This window comes from Schistocerca nitens, chromosome 9, assembly GCF_023898315.1.
Source record: "Schistocerca nitens isolate TAMUIC-IGC-003100 chromosome 9, iqSchNite1.1, whole genome shotgun sequence".
NCBI classification, from domain to species: domain Eukaryota; kingdom Metazoa; phylum Arthropoda; class Insecta; order Orthoptera; family Acrididae; genus Schistocerca; species Schistocerca nitens.
The window spans coordinates 212,444,847-212,461,622 of record NC_064622.1 but is presented as its reverse complement, the minus strand read 5'-3'; the positions used below and the strand labels follow the sequence as shown (position 1 = coordinate 212,461,622).

The following is a 16,776-nucleotide window of genomic DNA, read 5'->3' as shown; positions in this document are numbered from 1 at the left end:
TCCGCGCGGCTCCCCCCCGTCGGAGTTTCGAGTCCTCCCTCGGGCATGGGTGTGTGTTGTCCTTCGCGTAAATTAGTTTAAGATAGATTACGTAGCGCTTAAGATTAGGGACCGATGACCTCAGCAGTTTGGTCCCATAAGACCTTACCGCAAATTTCCAAAAAAATAGATCTAATGTCAAATTGCCTTGCTGGGTCGTTGTCTAGTGACAGTAGTACCGGATTATGATCCGAGTCCAGATCATTTACTACTGTTATGGTGGGCTGGTGTCAGATTTCTACAGACAAATATGTCTAATATGTCCGGCCTCTGAGTTCAATGGTAGGGGAAGAGCGTCGGTGCTATGACTGTAATGCCGCTGTGTGCTTCTAGCTATTTACGTAAGATTCTTCCGTTGGTGTTGGTGGCCCTGCAATTCCATGCACCATATTTGGAGTTGAGGTCACCACCTATTATCACATATTCGGCCTTGTTTGTCAAGTCGGTGAGGTCATCAGGATGTAGGTTTGGCTTCCGTGCAGGATGGTAAACAGATATTAGAGCGACTGATCTCCCTGCTATTACTGTTTCTATTGCTGTGGCGTCTGCTCTTCTAAGGCGTGGTGTGTTTAGTTAACAGTGCGGCAGTCTGTTCTTGACTAACACGACTGTACCGCCCCCTTGTCGATTCGGCCTGTCAGTCCTATACGTTATGTAGATTCGTACGTTAAAGTTGTCATCCGGTGTTAGACGCGTCTCTGTGATTCACACCACGTCGACTTTATATGAGTCAAGGAATTCTTGGAGGGCGTTCCTTTGAAACAGAATGCTATCGACATTTCAGGTCATGATCGTGCACCTTCGATTAAGGCCCAAGAAGCCTGAAAACTGCATTGCATATTATCGTAAATTTCGTGATCGGATCAGAAGCTTGCCTCAGCTGGGCTACTGTGTTCTGAATTGTTCCTAGAATTTTCGGGACGTTGAACTGGCCGATAGGACTGACAGTTTCTTAATTTCTTTGACGTCTGTGTACAGACTTGCAATTCCAGAGGGGGGTGGGGGGAGCGGTGGCGCCTTCCTTTTGTGCAGCTGATGCCACGATTTTGACAACACAACACTCCCTGCCTCCTTTTATACTGGCGGGTTTGCCTCTAGTAATATCTGGTGGACAGTTCCGAAATACAAAGGGCTACGTTTGATCAGATAGTGTAATTAAGTGGTTTCTGTTAACGAATCCTTGGTTTACAACGGGTTGCGAATTTTGCAGTAGTGAATAAATCTAAACTTTCTACAATATGTACACTCCGAGACTGCGATTTTCCTCAGTGAAATTGGTCGTTTTCTTTCTGAAACACGGAGGCATGGGAGAGAGCGCGAACATAGTCCACTGGGAAAACGTGTCCCGAGTCTACCACCTCTGTCAAAAGTGGATTTCCTTTCCTTTAATTAAGGCACTACGACGATGTTCGCGACGAAACTATGTGAACTGGGATTTTGGCCAATGTGTGGGAGCCATGAAGACTACAGTATTTCTCATCGTGGGAGACACCCCACGTTGGTGATCTTGTAGATAAAAGTGTGTTGCCCGCGCAGACGTTTTATAACGTTAGCTGTGGTTCAGATTTGAAAAGTTTGGCTCTGTGTTATCAGAGCTTGAGCTTGTAACAGGAATATTCAGAAATCAGACTCTAGTTATTTCTATCACACATTTTTATTCAGCATTTCCGATTGGCGTCGCATCATTACAGTACATCTGTTAGGACAAAGAAGCTGATGAATGTTCCCCCGCGCTGGCGTCGACTTTTAACGTCTGCTGCTCGTGTTGTTGCTGCTGGCGGCTACCAGAGAATCCACCAGTGACGTCACAGTGTCCACAGACTGAAACACAGCATCAGTGTCCTCTACCTGAGTAAATGAGCTGATTAGAGTTTGCGTGCAGATGCGAAAATGCATGTTTTCTTAACTTTCTTAATTGCAAAGTATTTTGATTCTGTTCTCCATCACTGTCTACACCGCTCTTAATCTTTGAATATCTAGCTGCTGCTGTTTTTAGTTGCAATAGGGTCCACATCCACGCTAAACTTCTTGTATGATAACAGTTTGCTGCACTAACAATTACTGCTGGGATTGAAGCATCCTTATATTTTATGTTGTTCACTGTTATATATTTTTGTCTCTGTAGTCATTTTCAAAGAATAATGTGTAACCTCTTAAATGTTCGTATTTGGGTTGGGGTCAGTGTACTCATCTGCGTCGCCGAATTTTAGAAGCAACGTGTGGCTAGCTGGGTTTTATAATTACAGGCATATCACAGGGTACTACGAAAATAAAAGTTACTCAGTGTCACAAGTGTAAGGATGTGTTGTACTTAACGCATCATGAGTTGCACTAGAGACGCGCCACACAGCTGAAACTATGTATCACTCAACTACGTAATATAAAATAAATCGTGTAATCGTATCGATAACAGCTAGTGCGAAAACTGATATCATTCACGAAAATTTCTGCTCTGTATACAACTAATATCTGTCTCCTCCATTAATTTTTCATTATATTTATTCTTTTTTCGCTATGTTAAATGTTCGTAGATGCCTTAGCAAATATCCCTCTAAGCTATTGGTAGTCACCCTGGTCCCTACAGCTCACTAGTGGGCGTTCCAGCTATAAGGGTGGGTAGTAGGCGTTTGGGGTTAAACAGATTTTCATTACACATTACAAAATTTTGACAGAATATTTGGTGAGACATTATTATTAAATTATCTAACTTGATGTAGCTCTGCTTCTTAAATTTTATGAAGTTATTTCCCCACTTTGTAAATTATAGTTTCTGTGAACTGTTGGGCGGTTAGAAAATTTTACTACTAACAGAGGTACCTAAGTAGACGGTGGGTAAAACAGTTTGACTACCCCTATTCAACCTGTTCCTTCTTGTGTTTAAAGATATCCGTAGTTCTGTTTCTTGACTAAGATTTCGTGTGTAACCCAGTGAAACGATATCCAAGTGAATGAGCAAATTAAATTAGTTGTAGTAAGTATAGTTCGGCTTTCGTACATGAAGCCTCGACGTGTGTTCCAGTCCCTTTATGCTTACTTCGTAGGAAGATGGGAACGGGATGCAGACGACACTGAGTCGATGAATGCGGACCTACTTCAAGGTGAACTAGAGCATTCGGTTTGCAACTAACGGCCGAACAAGCACATGGTAAGCACGAGATCGTCATTGCTAATGTCAGCTGTATTCCTAACTGTATTCTGTTAACTGTGTTAACTGTATTTTTAAGCCAAAGTTTCAGAGTAATTCAGCAAAGGAATTTTTTAAATGCAGCCTTTTCTCTTGCAGTCGCAACCTAGAGATTTTCAAAAACTTCTCAGTAGTGCGGTAACCCATTTGCTGCTTCGATCATGTTTTTCGTTCGTGTTATTTCATCTTCAATATATAGGAGCATATTAAGAGCAGTAGCCACAAATATATAGGGACACAAAAACTAAAACTGCATTGCCGGCCTTAAAGACACTTTTCATAACCGAATACAAAAAAAGATGGAGCAACTGTAAAAGGCAGCAGTAGCTGTCGCCCATTGTATCGTGAAAATTACGAAGGCAAGTGAGTCACCTTGTGAGAAGTAAATGTTTCAGATTAAACTGCTGCTCAACTCTATATAACGAAACTGGCATCCCAAGTTTCATTTTTTATCCAGCAGGCTGCTACTCTTACCCCTTTGAGTGAGGACACGACCATGTTAAGCTTCGCGTCGCCCACTGCCTGCGCGAGGTCCACCAGCTGGTTCAAGGAGGCGGTGGCGTCGGCCGTCAGCTGGACGATGGCGTCGACGCTGTCTTCGGCCGCGTTGTCGAGTAGGCCGATCACCTGAGCCACGTCGCTGCCGATGCCGTTGGCCAGTGAAGACACAGAGCTCAGAACGCCAGACGAGACGCTGCCGGTCAGGTTCTAGAAGAAGGCATGGGAACACACTAATGAGTGGGGCGGAGGATTACAACTAAACGACTGGAAACGAATTAGGGGATGTATTCCCTTCTTGTAACAGAAGCTGATTTGAGACAAATATGCTGAAGTAACGCCGGGTGCTACTGATGTCGTCTTTGTATCTGCATGAAAGTGTCCGTTGCGCCAGCGAGATTTAGCAACCAGTGTTCTTACCTGAAGGTGGTCGCCAGCGGGCCTCCTGAAATATCGCGTCAAGAAGGTCATTTGATCCGGCTGCGGATACATCAAGAATGTAGTCAGGTAGTAAGCCGGTGACGTCTACGTAGTGTTGTTGTTGTTATGTGTGGAGTGCAGAGCAACTTTTACGCGAGCATAGCATTAGCAATGGAACAAATGTGTGACCACTGGTTTCGCTCAAAAATTCTATTTTCTTAGGAGCTATAGAGAACTAAACAGATTGGGATTTATGTCACCAATCTGTCACCTCAGTTACAGATGAGTGTCCAACACACTCGTCTGTAAGCAAAATGGAGAAACAATAGCCATGAAACCTGGGAACGTTGTTAGGAAAAATAAATAATATGAAACAGATACCATCTTCATCTGTTACTGTAATACAGTCTATCAAAATCTACGTGTAAATCCAATTTCTGATTTAAGTTACAATGAAATCACTACGCTTAGCTCCATACAGGCAATTATGTACGTCAACGGGGACGGTCGAAAATGTGCGCCCCGACCGGGACTCGAACTCAGGATCTTCTGCTTCCATGGCAGACGTTCTATCCTCTTTTTTGTCCGTTGTTGATCGTTGTGTTTGGTCGTTGCGGATGTCACATGACATCCGTTCAAGTTCATTTGTTGTTCCTTCCACTCAGTTTTTTATTTGAGATGCCAACCAGCTCTCTGACCGAACACGCTGAACTACCGTGCCGGCATCCATCTGAGTCACCGAGGACACAGAGGATAGTGCGACTGCAGGGGTTTATCTCTGGCACGCATGCCGTGAGACCCTCATTCCCAACTTATTGTCCCGCACTATATTCACAGTGCCCCTGCCCATTATACTCAATACTCGCTGCTTTTTGCCGATTCCCGTAAGAGTTTGGGCACTGTTCGTGCATCCGCATAGAAGAAGCTGGTCAAATGGCCGATGAGCCTTAACTGTATATGTGTATGAAGATGGTATCTGTTCTTTCGGACATGTCTGAAGAAACAGATACCATCTTCATATATATATTCTGATTTAAGGTTATTTCTCGATATTTGTTGGAAAAAGAATTGACAATGAAGGTGATTATCTGGGGTTCACACAATACTGCACTATTTAATTTCTTTACTTGGTAGGAAAACACAAGATTGCAACTAACTCTGATATTGTATTTCAATTTCTGTACTATAGCTGTCATTTACGTCACTTTATGTAACTGTAGCCAAATACTCTGTATGTTTGAAAGGCACTGAGGAGAACTGATGAGGAGCCAAAGCTACAGTTGAGATGTGAATCGTTTCACAAGTTACCGTAGGACTGAAGTTCTACTTCTTCGGTGATAAGTTACGTATCTCTTCATTTTTGTGTAGATTTAACCACCAAAATCTTTCTTCTCAAATCTCTATTGACACCTTATAAATATTGGGAACATGGTGTCATCTGTAGCAACTTTCCTGAGGCCCTTATATAATAAGCTTATTTCCGTAGTATGATTAATTACAGAGACGACATAACCAGCTCATCTTTTTTTCGTATACAACTATAATTCTTGTTGGCTCTAGAATATCAGTTCTTAATCGAACGGAGTAGTTTGTGCAATGGTTTTGTTAGTGTTTTGCAACGTGATAATCAGAAGAAACCATTAACAGCTTGCCGGTCGCGGTGGTCTCGCGGTTCTAGGCGCGCAGTCAGGACCCGTGCGACTGCTACGGTCGCAGGTTCGAATCCTGCCTCGGGCATGGATGTGTGTGATGTCCTTAGGTTAGTTAGGTTTAAGTAGTTCTAAGTTCTAGGGGACTGATGACCACTGCAGTTTAGTCCCATAGTGCTCAGAGCCATTTGAACCATTTTGAACCATTAACAGCTTGGCTCAGTGTTTAGTGTAGGAAAGCCAAAACACATTCTGTAACGGAGTTTAGTTCTCCCTTTAGAATAATCACCGCTGCCACTGTAACGTGCAAAAAAGAAGTGTCCTTTATGTACTGTACACGTTCCCGTAAATCAGTAAAACTCAAGAAATCCAAAGGAAGTAGGAGCACTCTGGGATCAGTTAGAGGACGAACTACACAAAACTTAAACGACACTGTAATAATTCTAAGGGACGATTTCAGTCTACAAGCAGAAAGAAAATGATAGTTTTGGAAAAAAACTTTACTCAACCCACAACAGAGTAAACGCAAGTGTTAAAGGATGGGCGAAAATTTTGACTGTAAAATCAGGTCCACTTTCTATATAACACTTTTCAGGAAAAGGAAAATATAATGTTCGCCGCGCAGAGGCCTCAGAGAATATCATCTGTGCCATATTGCCATCTTAGTACGAATCACCAGCGTAATTGTTAACGTGGAAGTTCCCAAAGAAACCAATCGAGATTTATCATTTCTTGACGCGCATAAAACTATTCATATTCCTGTAAATAAGAAATATCTGTGTCTCAATAAGGCAATGAAAGTGGACTGTGAGAAGCTACAAGAAGGCAGAAGCGAGTTTCACAAACTACTACTGGAAAAGAAAATGGACTCCGGGGATAATATCCTGTAAATTTTGGCAAATCATTACAGGTAACACTTAGACACAGGTAGTGAACTGAAGACTGCGATCGGGTAACTGAAAAAGTTCAGGCATCCATAAAGCTTGTTACGTAGAAAAATGGAAGATACATTTGAGGCAACAGAAAAAACATGCTTACTGACAGCGAAATTGCTATGCCAGTCCAAAAGAAGTACTATCTCTCAGAAATATAAGAAAAGCCTTATATGACTGAAAAACTGTATTCAGTTTGAAGCCAACCACAGATCATGAGTTTTCGAAGAGAAAAAGAAAGAGAAGCTGTCAGTGATCAAGGATGAAAATTGTGAGATCTTAGTCAAATACTTCGAGAACTTGTTAAATTGTGAAGAACCTTGAAGATAAGTGGCCAAGAAAAATTATGGAACAAAGGAAGGAATATTTAGTTCCAGAAGACGGAAAAGAAGTATGTAAAACATTTGCGTGACTGAGAAATAACGAAGTCACCAGGTAAAGGCATAATCAAAGCAAATATTCTGATATTGGAAGACGAAATCACGACTAAAGTTTTGCAGCAAGAAACAGAAAATTTATGGGATTATGAAGTAATACATATTCACTGAAAACTGTTCTTACACATCCTTTACACACAAAAATGTTAAAGAACATATTTAGTGAAATAATTATTTCAGATGTTTGGCGTGAAATAAAGTGAAAAGAATCTTATGTTTGCTATGTTCTGTAGTTCGCGCTGTGGGTTTAAATGATACAGCAAACGGAAATATGACAGGTAAGTTGAGCTTAACCAGTTCTGTGTTGCATTAGGGGGATTTATATGGAGACGAATGTAATCTCTGTTTTCTTGGAGGGTGTGATACTTCTTCACATTATTTGACCCCCCCCCCCCCCTCTCTCACTCACCATAAAAAATGTATTACCTTGATGAAAAGTTCATGGACTTACCACAGGCGTTAAATATCATCTAAATCTCAAGGGAACGACATGTGAAAGGGGTGCTATTTATGTTTACGAAACCAAAGAAAACTAATGAATTATCTTGTAAAAACTGTTGTTTTTATGGCTTCATTGGAAACACTTTTACTGCACATGCATTGTGCCTCGTAAAATATCTTGTTTTTCGAGACTTTTTGTCAGCATTTATGTACGACCTGTAACTGTTCTACAATTATCCTCACTGTAAAATACCTTTAATGATGTGTCTGTTATCTAGGTGGCACACACTTCCGTTTTCAGCGAGAGACACGTTTTGCTGTTACGTCTTTCTTTTCACCAAATCAATTACTGAACACTTGATATTTTAAAGAATTTCTTTTTTATTCCTTGAATTCTTGTAAGGAAACCGACTCATCTAAAATGGTTGTGGAATCGCAAGACAGTGCAGTTCACATGACAAAACAAAGTTGCTACATTTATGTCGCTGGTCAGTAAGTTTACGAAAACAAGTCGACCCCTGTTTTATGAACTGCTTTGTGATTATTCGCCTGGGAAAGAACAAATTATCAATACCTTAAACAAACCAAACGATAGTTATAGACTTGAAAGGAAAATGGTGTTCAGAGTGTAGACGACGACGTGGTTATTAGACACGGAACACAAAGTCGGTTTATAAATAATACCGTGAGAAACTGTCCTTGGCCGTTTCAAAGGCCCATCAGGAGCCTCAAGTTCGATCGCTCTTCAGAAATTTTGGACCTCCACATGGCGATTTCAGTAAGTTAGCAATAGCGCCACATCGTTTGATTTTTGAGCTGAAAAGTTACCCGCCCGGTTTGCGGTCTAACGCACTGTTTTCCGAGCAGGAAGGCGTGCCGGTCCTCGACACGAATTCGCCCGGCGGATGAATGTTGAGGTCCGGTGTGCCAGCCAGCCTGTGGATGCTTTTTAAGGCGGTTTTCCATCTGCCTCGGCGAATGCGGGCTGGTTACACTTATTACGTCTCAGTTACACTTTCTCTACGTACGCGTACACCATCATGCCATCATAACTCTACCACGCAAACATTGGGGATAACACTCGTCTAGTGCGTGACGTTTCCGGGGGGGGGGGGGGGGGGGTGTCAACTGGAGGCCGAGCCGTATAATAACCCTGGGTTCGGTGTGGGGCGGAGGTTGGGTGAGTGGACAGCTGTAGCCTGTTGTGGGGCTGTGTACCACGAGGGCTATGGCGGGGACGAAGCCTCTCCATCGTTTCTAGGTCCCCAGTTCCATACAATACAATACAAGCTGAAAAGTTACGCGTTCTCTCTCTGTATATAAAACTCCGCAGAGAATGGAGCAGTTTATTCGAGTGCAGCTTCAGTCCATTTACTTCGGACGTTGGTTACGAAAGTGGCACAAAAATAACGGCAGTTGGAGTTGTATGTTGCTTTCTAGAAACATTAGCTTCATACAGGTTGTCAAAAACGTATATTCTGACACGATGTATGACCTTAGCGTGTGAATATGAATGTCTACCTTTGCCAAAAACTATGCAATACTACAACAATATGACATCATGTCTAGTACTTAGTTACCTACCAGAACTCCTTCTACCGCGGTCTCAACTTGGTCTTGGACATCCTCCTGCAAACAAAGAAAATGATTTCATTATTGTAACGCCTCTTATAGATCGTGACCGTCTTTCACGCACAGTTTATAATCCCACCTGTATGTCAGACACGACGTTAGCAGTCGTGTTAAGGGCGTCCACGAGAAGATCCTCGCCTGTCTGGATAGCAGTGTTGACAGTATTCTCGATCCCTGAGACGACTTCGTGGGTGGCGTTGACCATCGTACCTACGGCCTGTCCCAGCGATCCGAGTACGTCTCCCAGGCCGCCGATAAGGCCCCATGTGGGGGTAGATGTGCCGATCTGTAAAGTAACAAGGGACAATAAAGTCACTCTATCCATAACATGCACTGTGCCTGGAACGCTTTGTTTCCACTAGAACTAATGATATATTAGAATGGTTGTACCATGAAACAGTGTGTTTCCCTTCAACATTGATTAAGACTTCAATCAAAATGAAAATGAGACACCTCCCAAATGGTTGCACATTATACTGAGCGTAAGTTGCTATGTGCCGCTGAGGAAAATGTTGCGTTTTAGTTTGGGGATGAATTTAAAACAAAACCGGACTACTGTTGTTAGTGAATATCCTCGGACTGTAAGAGGAAGTCTGTATCACGAGGCTTCTGGTGGTCGTGGAGAAGTAGCTTAACCACTGTACTATATCAGCTTATCATGTCCTGAGACAGTCTGGTTTTCAGTTTGTCTATACCGATTTTTTTACTATTGCGAATCCGAATTTTGAACGTGAAAATGTCTTCCAAATCTGGATATTAAATGACTTTCTATATCGTCAGGTTTCACTGAAGTTCTAGAATAGTGTGGACTGGGTCAAACTTGGGGGGAAATGTGTATTCGAGGCTCCCTTAGGGCTTTTTACTGTTATCAAAGTGAAAGCAGTTAATCCTCGTGAGTGTGAGCGTTGTTTTAGAAATGATATAGTTAAAATATCGGGAAACTTCCATGCACAGAAAATTTCCTAAGTATTGAATGTGGACCTTGTGCAACAGCCAAACTTTTGTACGTTCAATTCACAAATGAGGGATGTACAGTAAATAAAGTAAGACATAAGTAAGGCTTGTGAGAAGAATTCCAGTTCAACGAAAAGAGAAATGGGAAATCGATTGAAAAGTCACGTCGAAAGAAACGGTGATATTGAAAGAGTGCAAATAGTTCTTTGTGGAAAGACATAAGGAGAAAGCAGGGAAGAAGGATAGGGAGAAAGCGAAGAAGAAAAAGGAAAAGAAGAAGAATAAGAGGACGATGGTGGTGACTCCACGACAATGCAAGTAACGTGAGAATCATTGTTGAAGATGTGGATGCCAGATACATTATACTGCAGATTGCAGGTTGCTGATATTGAGACCACCCTCCAGCTACCTTTTCACTACCCTTGTAGTTCCATATCTTAATAGAATAACTGGAAAGAAAGAGTATCGGTCTAGTAACGATCACACGAGATCAACTGTCAATTTTGTAAGAGAACCGTCAACAAAGATCAGTCTCCACAGTATTGAGAATGGCTACGTTGTGGGATCCGAGAAGAGCACTTTTAAATGGGGGTGCCCCAGGGTTTAGTGATAGGGCCACTCCTGTTCCTTATTTATGTAAGTATATGTCTGCTAGCATTACGGGTGATTCTAAAGTATATCTGTTTGCTGATGACACTAGCTTTGTGGAAAAGGATGTTGTGTGGAGCACTGCCGCTGTTTCAAATAGTGCAGTTCAAGACATAAGTTGGTGGCTTGTAGTAAATAAACTAACGCTAAATCGCAGTAAGACGCAGTTTTTACAGTTTTTAACACACAGTTCAACAAAGCTTGAAGCTATAATTACACAGATTGGGCATATGGTTAGTGAGACTGAACAGTTCAAATTTCTGGGTGTTCAGATAGATGTTAAACCGTCGAGGAATGCCTATGTTCAGGATCTTGTCCAAAGACTAAATGCTGACATTTTTACTATAACATCAGTATCTGAAGCACGTGATAGTTCGACACAAATAGTAATCTACTTTGCTTATTTCCACTCGCTTATGACGTATAGTACTGTATTTTGGGGTAAATCCTTTCATTCTCAATGTGTATTTTCGGCTCAGAAACAGACGGTTCGAGAAGTAAGTAGTGTAAGTTCTCGAATCTGTTGTCGACTCTTGTTCATCAGTTTTAGTATTTCGAAATAGATTTCTCAATGTATACACTCTTTAATGTTAGTTTTCGTTAACAGTATCAGATTTCACACAGTGCATGCTAGGCAGAAGTCCAATCTGCATTTGGATCCTACCTCCTTGACTCTTGAGCATCCATTTTCAATAAAGAATAAAATTCAAAATTCTCGTCAGTAATACACGTGCTTGGAAATCTAAACTGGAGAGTTTCCTTGTGGGTCAGTCCTTCTAGTCTGTCGAAGAATTCCTTGAAAAATTGAGCTAATTCCTGTGTTACATTATCGAATGCGTTTATATAAACTGATAGCTTGTCGTTTTTTTAGTATTCATAAAAATTTCATTTTATCTGTAATCACTTTTCTGTTGAATTTCATATGCTCACACGTTCCATGACCATGGAGATTTGCTCCTTAGTTTAGTCCTACGGAACGAGTGGTGTAAAATTAATATATATATATATATATATATATATATATATATATATATATATATATATATATATATATATATATATATATATATAAAAGAAAAAACTTAACCAGAATTTTCTTCCGTAGCTCAGTGGTCAGTGTGTGTGCGACATATACAGAAATAACATATAGGTGCTGCTGTTTTTATTGGTTTTTGCTTGGCAACAACGGATCTCCTCGGTGGCGGAAACGCTTTGCTGATTACATGTTTCGTCAGTACCGCGACGGTATACACTACAGGCAGAATCGGAAGTAATGGTTGATCTTCAGGTCAGTTGCATATGTTAGTGACTGAACCACGTAATTTCAATTGGGATGAAACACCTCCAAATCCCAAGATAAAAAAGACACAGGGCACTCCAGGTGCTACAGCCATGATGCTACCATGCAGTAGGCTCGAGAGTAAAGACTGCACGTACCTGGAGCACAGAGGCCAGAGCGAGCAAGATTATCAGTTTGGACGCCATGTCGGTAAATGCTGCTGGTTCTGCTGCTGCTGAGGAGTGTGACTATGATGCGGAATCAGCGCATTTTATACCATTTTTCGTCTGAAGAAACTGCTTCTGCATTTTGTTGCAATGATACCAGATGTAAGCTCTGCAAACAGGTTGCGTCAGGTCATGAAGTTTGTACAGGTGCAGAGGAGGACCTTGAACCAGTGGTTTGCTCGGAAATGCGTCAGGACAGGCGTGATAGATGTGACACACCTGCAGCCCCACCAGGAACCAGGTGAACGGTGTATCACAAGCACACGACGGGGTACCCGAGGCTGGCATCTGTGACCGAGCGGTTCTAGGCGCTTCAGTCCGGAACCGCCCTGCTGCTACGGTCGGAGGTTCGAATCCTGCCTCGGGCATGGATGTGTGTGATGACCTTAGGTTAGTTAGGTTTAAGTAGTTCTATGGGACTGATGACCTCAGAGGTTAAGTCCCATAGTGCTTAGAGCCATTTGTACCATTTGAATTTGGGTACCAGATTTTTCGCCTTCCTGGAAACAAGAGTTTACCAGAGTCCTTATTCATTCATCTTACACTCCGAGGCTGTTCTTTAACATCATCTGTCTTTTTAGTTTTACTATCATTCTCTTTATTTAATCGCCAAACTAGAACCCACATTTTTCCTGCCGACCTCTGGTGGCCGAGCGGTTCTGGCGCTACAGTCTAGAACCGCGCGACCGCTACGGTCGCAGGTTCGAATCCTGCCTCGGGCATGGATGTGTGTGTTGTCCTTAGGTTAGTTAGGTTTAAGTAGTTCTAAGTTCTAGGGGACTTATGACCTCAGCAGTTGAGTCCCATAGTGCTCAGAGCCATTTAGCCACATTTTTCCTCAGCGGCACAAAGCAGCTCATACTAGGCGTGTCGTCCATCTAGATGAACACTTTAAAATGGCACAAATGCCGAAACAAGCTCTTGCTGAGCTTATTTAAAAACAACAAGGGATTAACTATTTGCAGTTAATTTTGCAAAAAGTATAAAGGAGTATGAAGTTATGCAACCTGCGGGTCCAGCAGAGAAGAAGCCATATGCATTTGCAACTAAATTTGTGCTAGATGAATAACTGTTTAGAGTGAAGGAGCACGATGTTTCATACAATAACTTTTCTGCCCAACTAACTTGGGGCTGAAGTTTCGGAGCAAAAGATGTACTTGTCTCTGAGTGAGACGTAGTGAATTTACTGTTATGTTGATGGTAGAATTTAGGGCAACTGCCTAGCCGTTACAATTCAAGTATTGCAACACAGTGTCGTGATCATCCGTCGGACATAAAGGCAAATTGAATTTTGTTCAATACAGTTTCGCAATGCAGAGTGTCAAGTCCTCATCACAGTCATGTTTATGTGCGTGATGACAGACTGTGCATTGTAATGTATCCCACAAAATCATTTACATGAGAAAGAAAAATTTTGAATTTTAATTTTTCGGAAGGTGGGACATATCACAGAGAGGACAGCAGAAGCATTTTAATGACACAGAGTAATAGAATTCTGTGATGGAATGAAATTAAGACTTCTACAATCGAAGACAACCCTATTACTCGGATAATTCTTGTAAATTTAGGGACAGAATCGTCCTTGGAGAGATCAGGTTGATGACTACCAGACCGTAATAACATGAGATTCAATTTAATAATGTCTTGCATTATAACAAAAATAGTAATCGGACTTCCAAATTTTATACTGCAGGTTCGACTTACAGCAGTACAAATATCCATTTGACAGCGTACTGATGGCGTGATAAGGTCACTTCACCAAACCATTCGCTCCCAATGTATTTAAATGGCTGAAACATAAATAGAAGCTGTAGGCATTATTAGAAAAAGGTATTAATCACTTCACCGATAAATTATAGTATTATCTGTAAACAAATTACACATAAGAAAATAACAGGTTCTTACAACGTGGCAGCCTGGAGACTGAAGGTAACATGAGGGAGGCTTACCGTGTCTCATTTCTTTTCAAAAGATAAGATAAGCGAAATTTATGAACGAATATTTTCGTACGTCAGAGGTATAAGTTCAGTTATCAACGCAAAATGATCTGAACGTTGATAGTTTGACCACAGAGATGTTTTATACCGAGATATGCTTTCAAGAATGTAACAATGTGGTGGAACTGGCGCTCAAGTGAAACTTCCTGAAAAATTAAAACATTTTGTTAATCCAGGTCTCCTATCTGCAGCATTGGTCTTCGTGAGCAGTTGCCTCACTAGCTGAGTTATCCAAGCGCACCACACCATCCATCTCAAACTTTCATCCTACCCATTTATTTCTTCTAGCTTGTGATCTACATTGAGGCTTTCCAGCCTACTCCTTAAATACAACATAATATATAGCAAAGAATTACTTAAATAATAAAAGGGAAGAACTGTAAAGTATGTTACAGTTGTTAAAACATCTGTCACTGCGAAACACACTTTCCCAGTATAAGGCCGATGCGAGGGAAAATTGCACGCTCACGTTCTGTGATGTAAAATGCTAAACGTCTTTCAGTTCCATGAGGTCTCCTACTTTATGGAGGGATTCTGACTCAGTTTTTCATACAAACCTTTGGCACAACACACAGAACTATGAAGGGGAAACGGTATCAATATGGTCGTTATCTAAGCAGACAGAGATGTCATTGAATCGTGTAATATTTGTTTCGGAATTAATTAGACCTCTACTTAATTATAGTCTTGCAAGTTTGTTGATTTTTAATTTTGATTTATTGCTTTATTACGTGGCATGTCTAACACTATTGTTAAATAATCTGTGAATGGAAGACTAACTATCATACTTGCTGCAATAGCAACTCTCAAGAGAGAGGATGTTGTGGAAAATGACTGTAAGGAAGTTTAAGTGTTGTCGATTTTGAAGAATCATTGTCAATCCACGAGACCCCCCCTGAAAAGTTCGAATACTGAAATCAAGGCAAGGGTCAAGATTGCTCTTCTGCTCCGTCACACAGTTATAAAATATCGGAAAGTATGCATTTGGCCTTTCCGATAAACATCCACCTTGTAATTTATTTCATGTATGCTAAAAACGTTGTTTTCTTGTGCAATTAAATATCTTACAGATATTTCTTGGTCGAAGAACAATGGAAGAAAATTTTTGGTACTTCCAGTACCATATGGTAAGTCGCTTGAAGTTATTTGGGGAAACCACAGAAAACTTAAAATTGTTAGATGGACAGGGATTTGAAAGGCCTCCATACGAATTTCAGTCCGCTGCGCTGGCTCCATTGGTCGATTACTTAAAATGTTATGTAAGAAAGAAATGAACAAGATTTCGCTAAGTATCAAAGTTGTACTGTATTTCACAGTCTCCTAACACATACACTCGCGACACTATCTGTGGATCCGTGTGAAAGACACAATCTCATCAAAAGTATCCGGACAGCCCTACGTAATGGGTAATTGCTCACTAGATGCCACAAGAGCGGGACTACTATAAACGGAGGCGGGGAGTATTGTCAGTACAAGAAAAAAAAACTGATGGTTCAGTGAGGAGAGCTCAGTAACTTCCAATCTGGCCTAGTCATTGGATGCCAACTAACAAATCCGTCAGGGACGTTTCAGAATGATTGTATAGTAACTATGGAGTCAGCAAGCAATTGGCAATGTTGTGATTTTGTTACAAATATGCCTTACGTAAAAAAATGGAATTCCTTTTATGTAAATTTAGTTTAGGGTCAAAGAGTTTGTTGTTAGGTGTCAGGATCGACTTTGCTTCGTTAATCGATAATTACATTATCTCCAATCTCCCTTTCACTTTCTCAAGCCGACAACACTGAAGAGTCGTATATAGGCTCTCTAAAGTAACGAAATCTGAATGGTGAAAAAATTTTATTTCCCTTCAGTTCGACAGCTGGCGCACGTAATTGAAAACTGATCTTCTTCTAAGTTTATGACGTGAAGTGTCTTGAATCCAAAACTATATTTTCCAGAAGACATTCACAGAAGACACTTTACATACTAAAATGCTGTCACGCATCGAGATTGTGTGGGAACGGGTGAGTGACAATTTTTTTCAAGTCTCCGCAGTCCAGCATTGCGTCAGCACCAAACATGTATCAACATAAGCCAGTCACAAGGGATAAAGTTTTAGCCATGGGTATTCAGTCACCAGAGTACGACATCGACACTTATGTGTGGGAGTTAGAGTGAGCTTATCGGAAAACTGTAAGACAAACACACACTGAACTGCCTTACTTACTGTTGTAATAATAAGTAAGATGCAGCATATGGTACTCAACAATACCTGTTGGTGACCTGGTGCAGAAGTTATGTTACTGAAACAAACCAATTTAGCAAACTAGAACTAGAGACCGCTGACCATTCCTAATAGACTGGACCAAATTGGTCATTATGAATGACGTTAGACGGCAAAGCCTCTCCTCATTTCAATATAAATACCATTATCAGCTACCTTAGTGGCTGTCTATC

The 16,776-nt window shown here is 41.2% G+C and overlaps 2 protein-coding genes across 2 annotated transcripts in view; both read right to left on the bottom strand.

The window, feature by feature from the left end:
• LOC126202909 (uncharacterized) overlaps positions 1–12,376 on the bottom strand; it is a 57,839-nt gene extending 45,463 nt beyond the window's left edge. The window contains exon 1 of the mRNA XM_049936990.1: positions 12,330–12,376. The gene's annotated coding sequence lies outside the window, so the exon portion shown is untranslated. The remainder of the gene's footprint in view (positions 1–12,329) is intronic.
• Positions 1,675–12,400, bottom strand: LOC126202911 (uncharacterized). The gene is made up of 5 exons (XM_049936991.1): positions 12,272–12,400; positions 9,312–9,518; positions 9,185–9,229; positions 3,698–3,931; positions 1,675–1,860 (listed from the first exon to the last, which is right to left on the bottom strand). Exons 1-5 carry the CDS (start codon positions 12,317–12,319, stop codon positions 1,786–1,788), a joined length of 609 nt encoding a protein of 202 aa, XP_049792948.1. The 5' UTR covers positions 12,320–12,400; the 3' UTR covers positions 1,675–1,785.
• Positions 12,401–16,776: the final 4,376 nt, after the last annotated feature.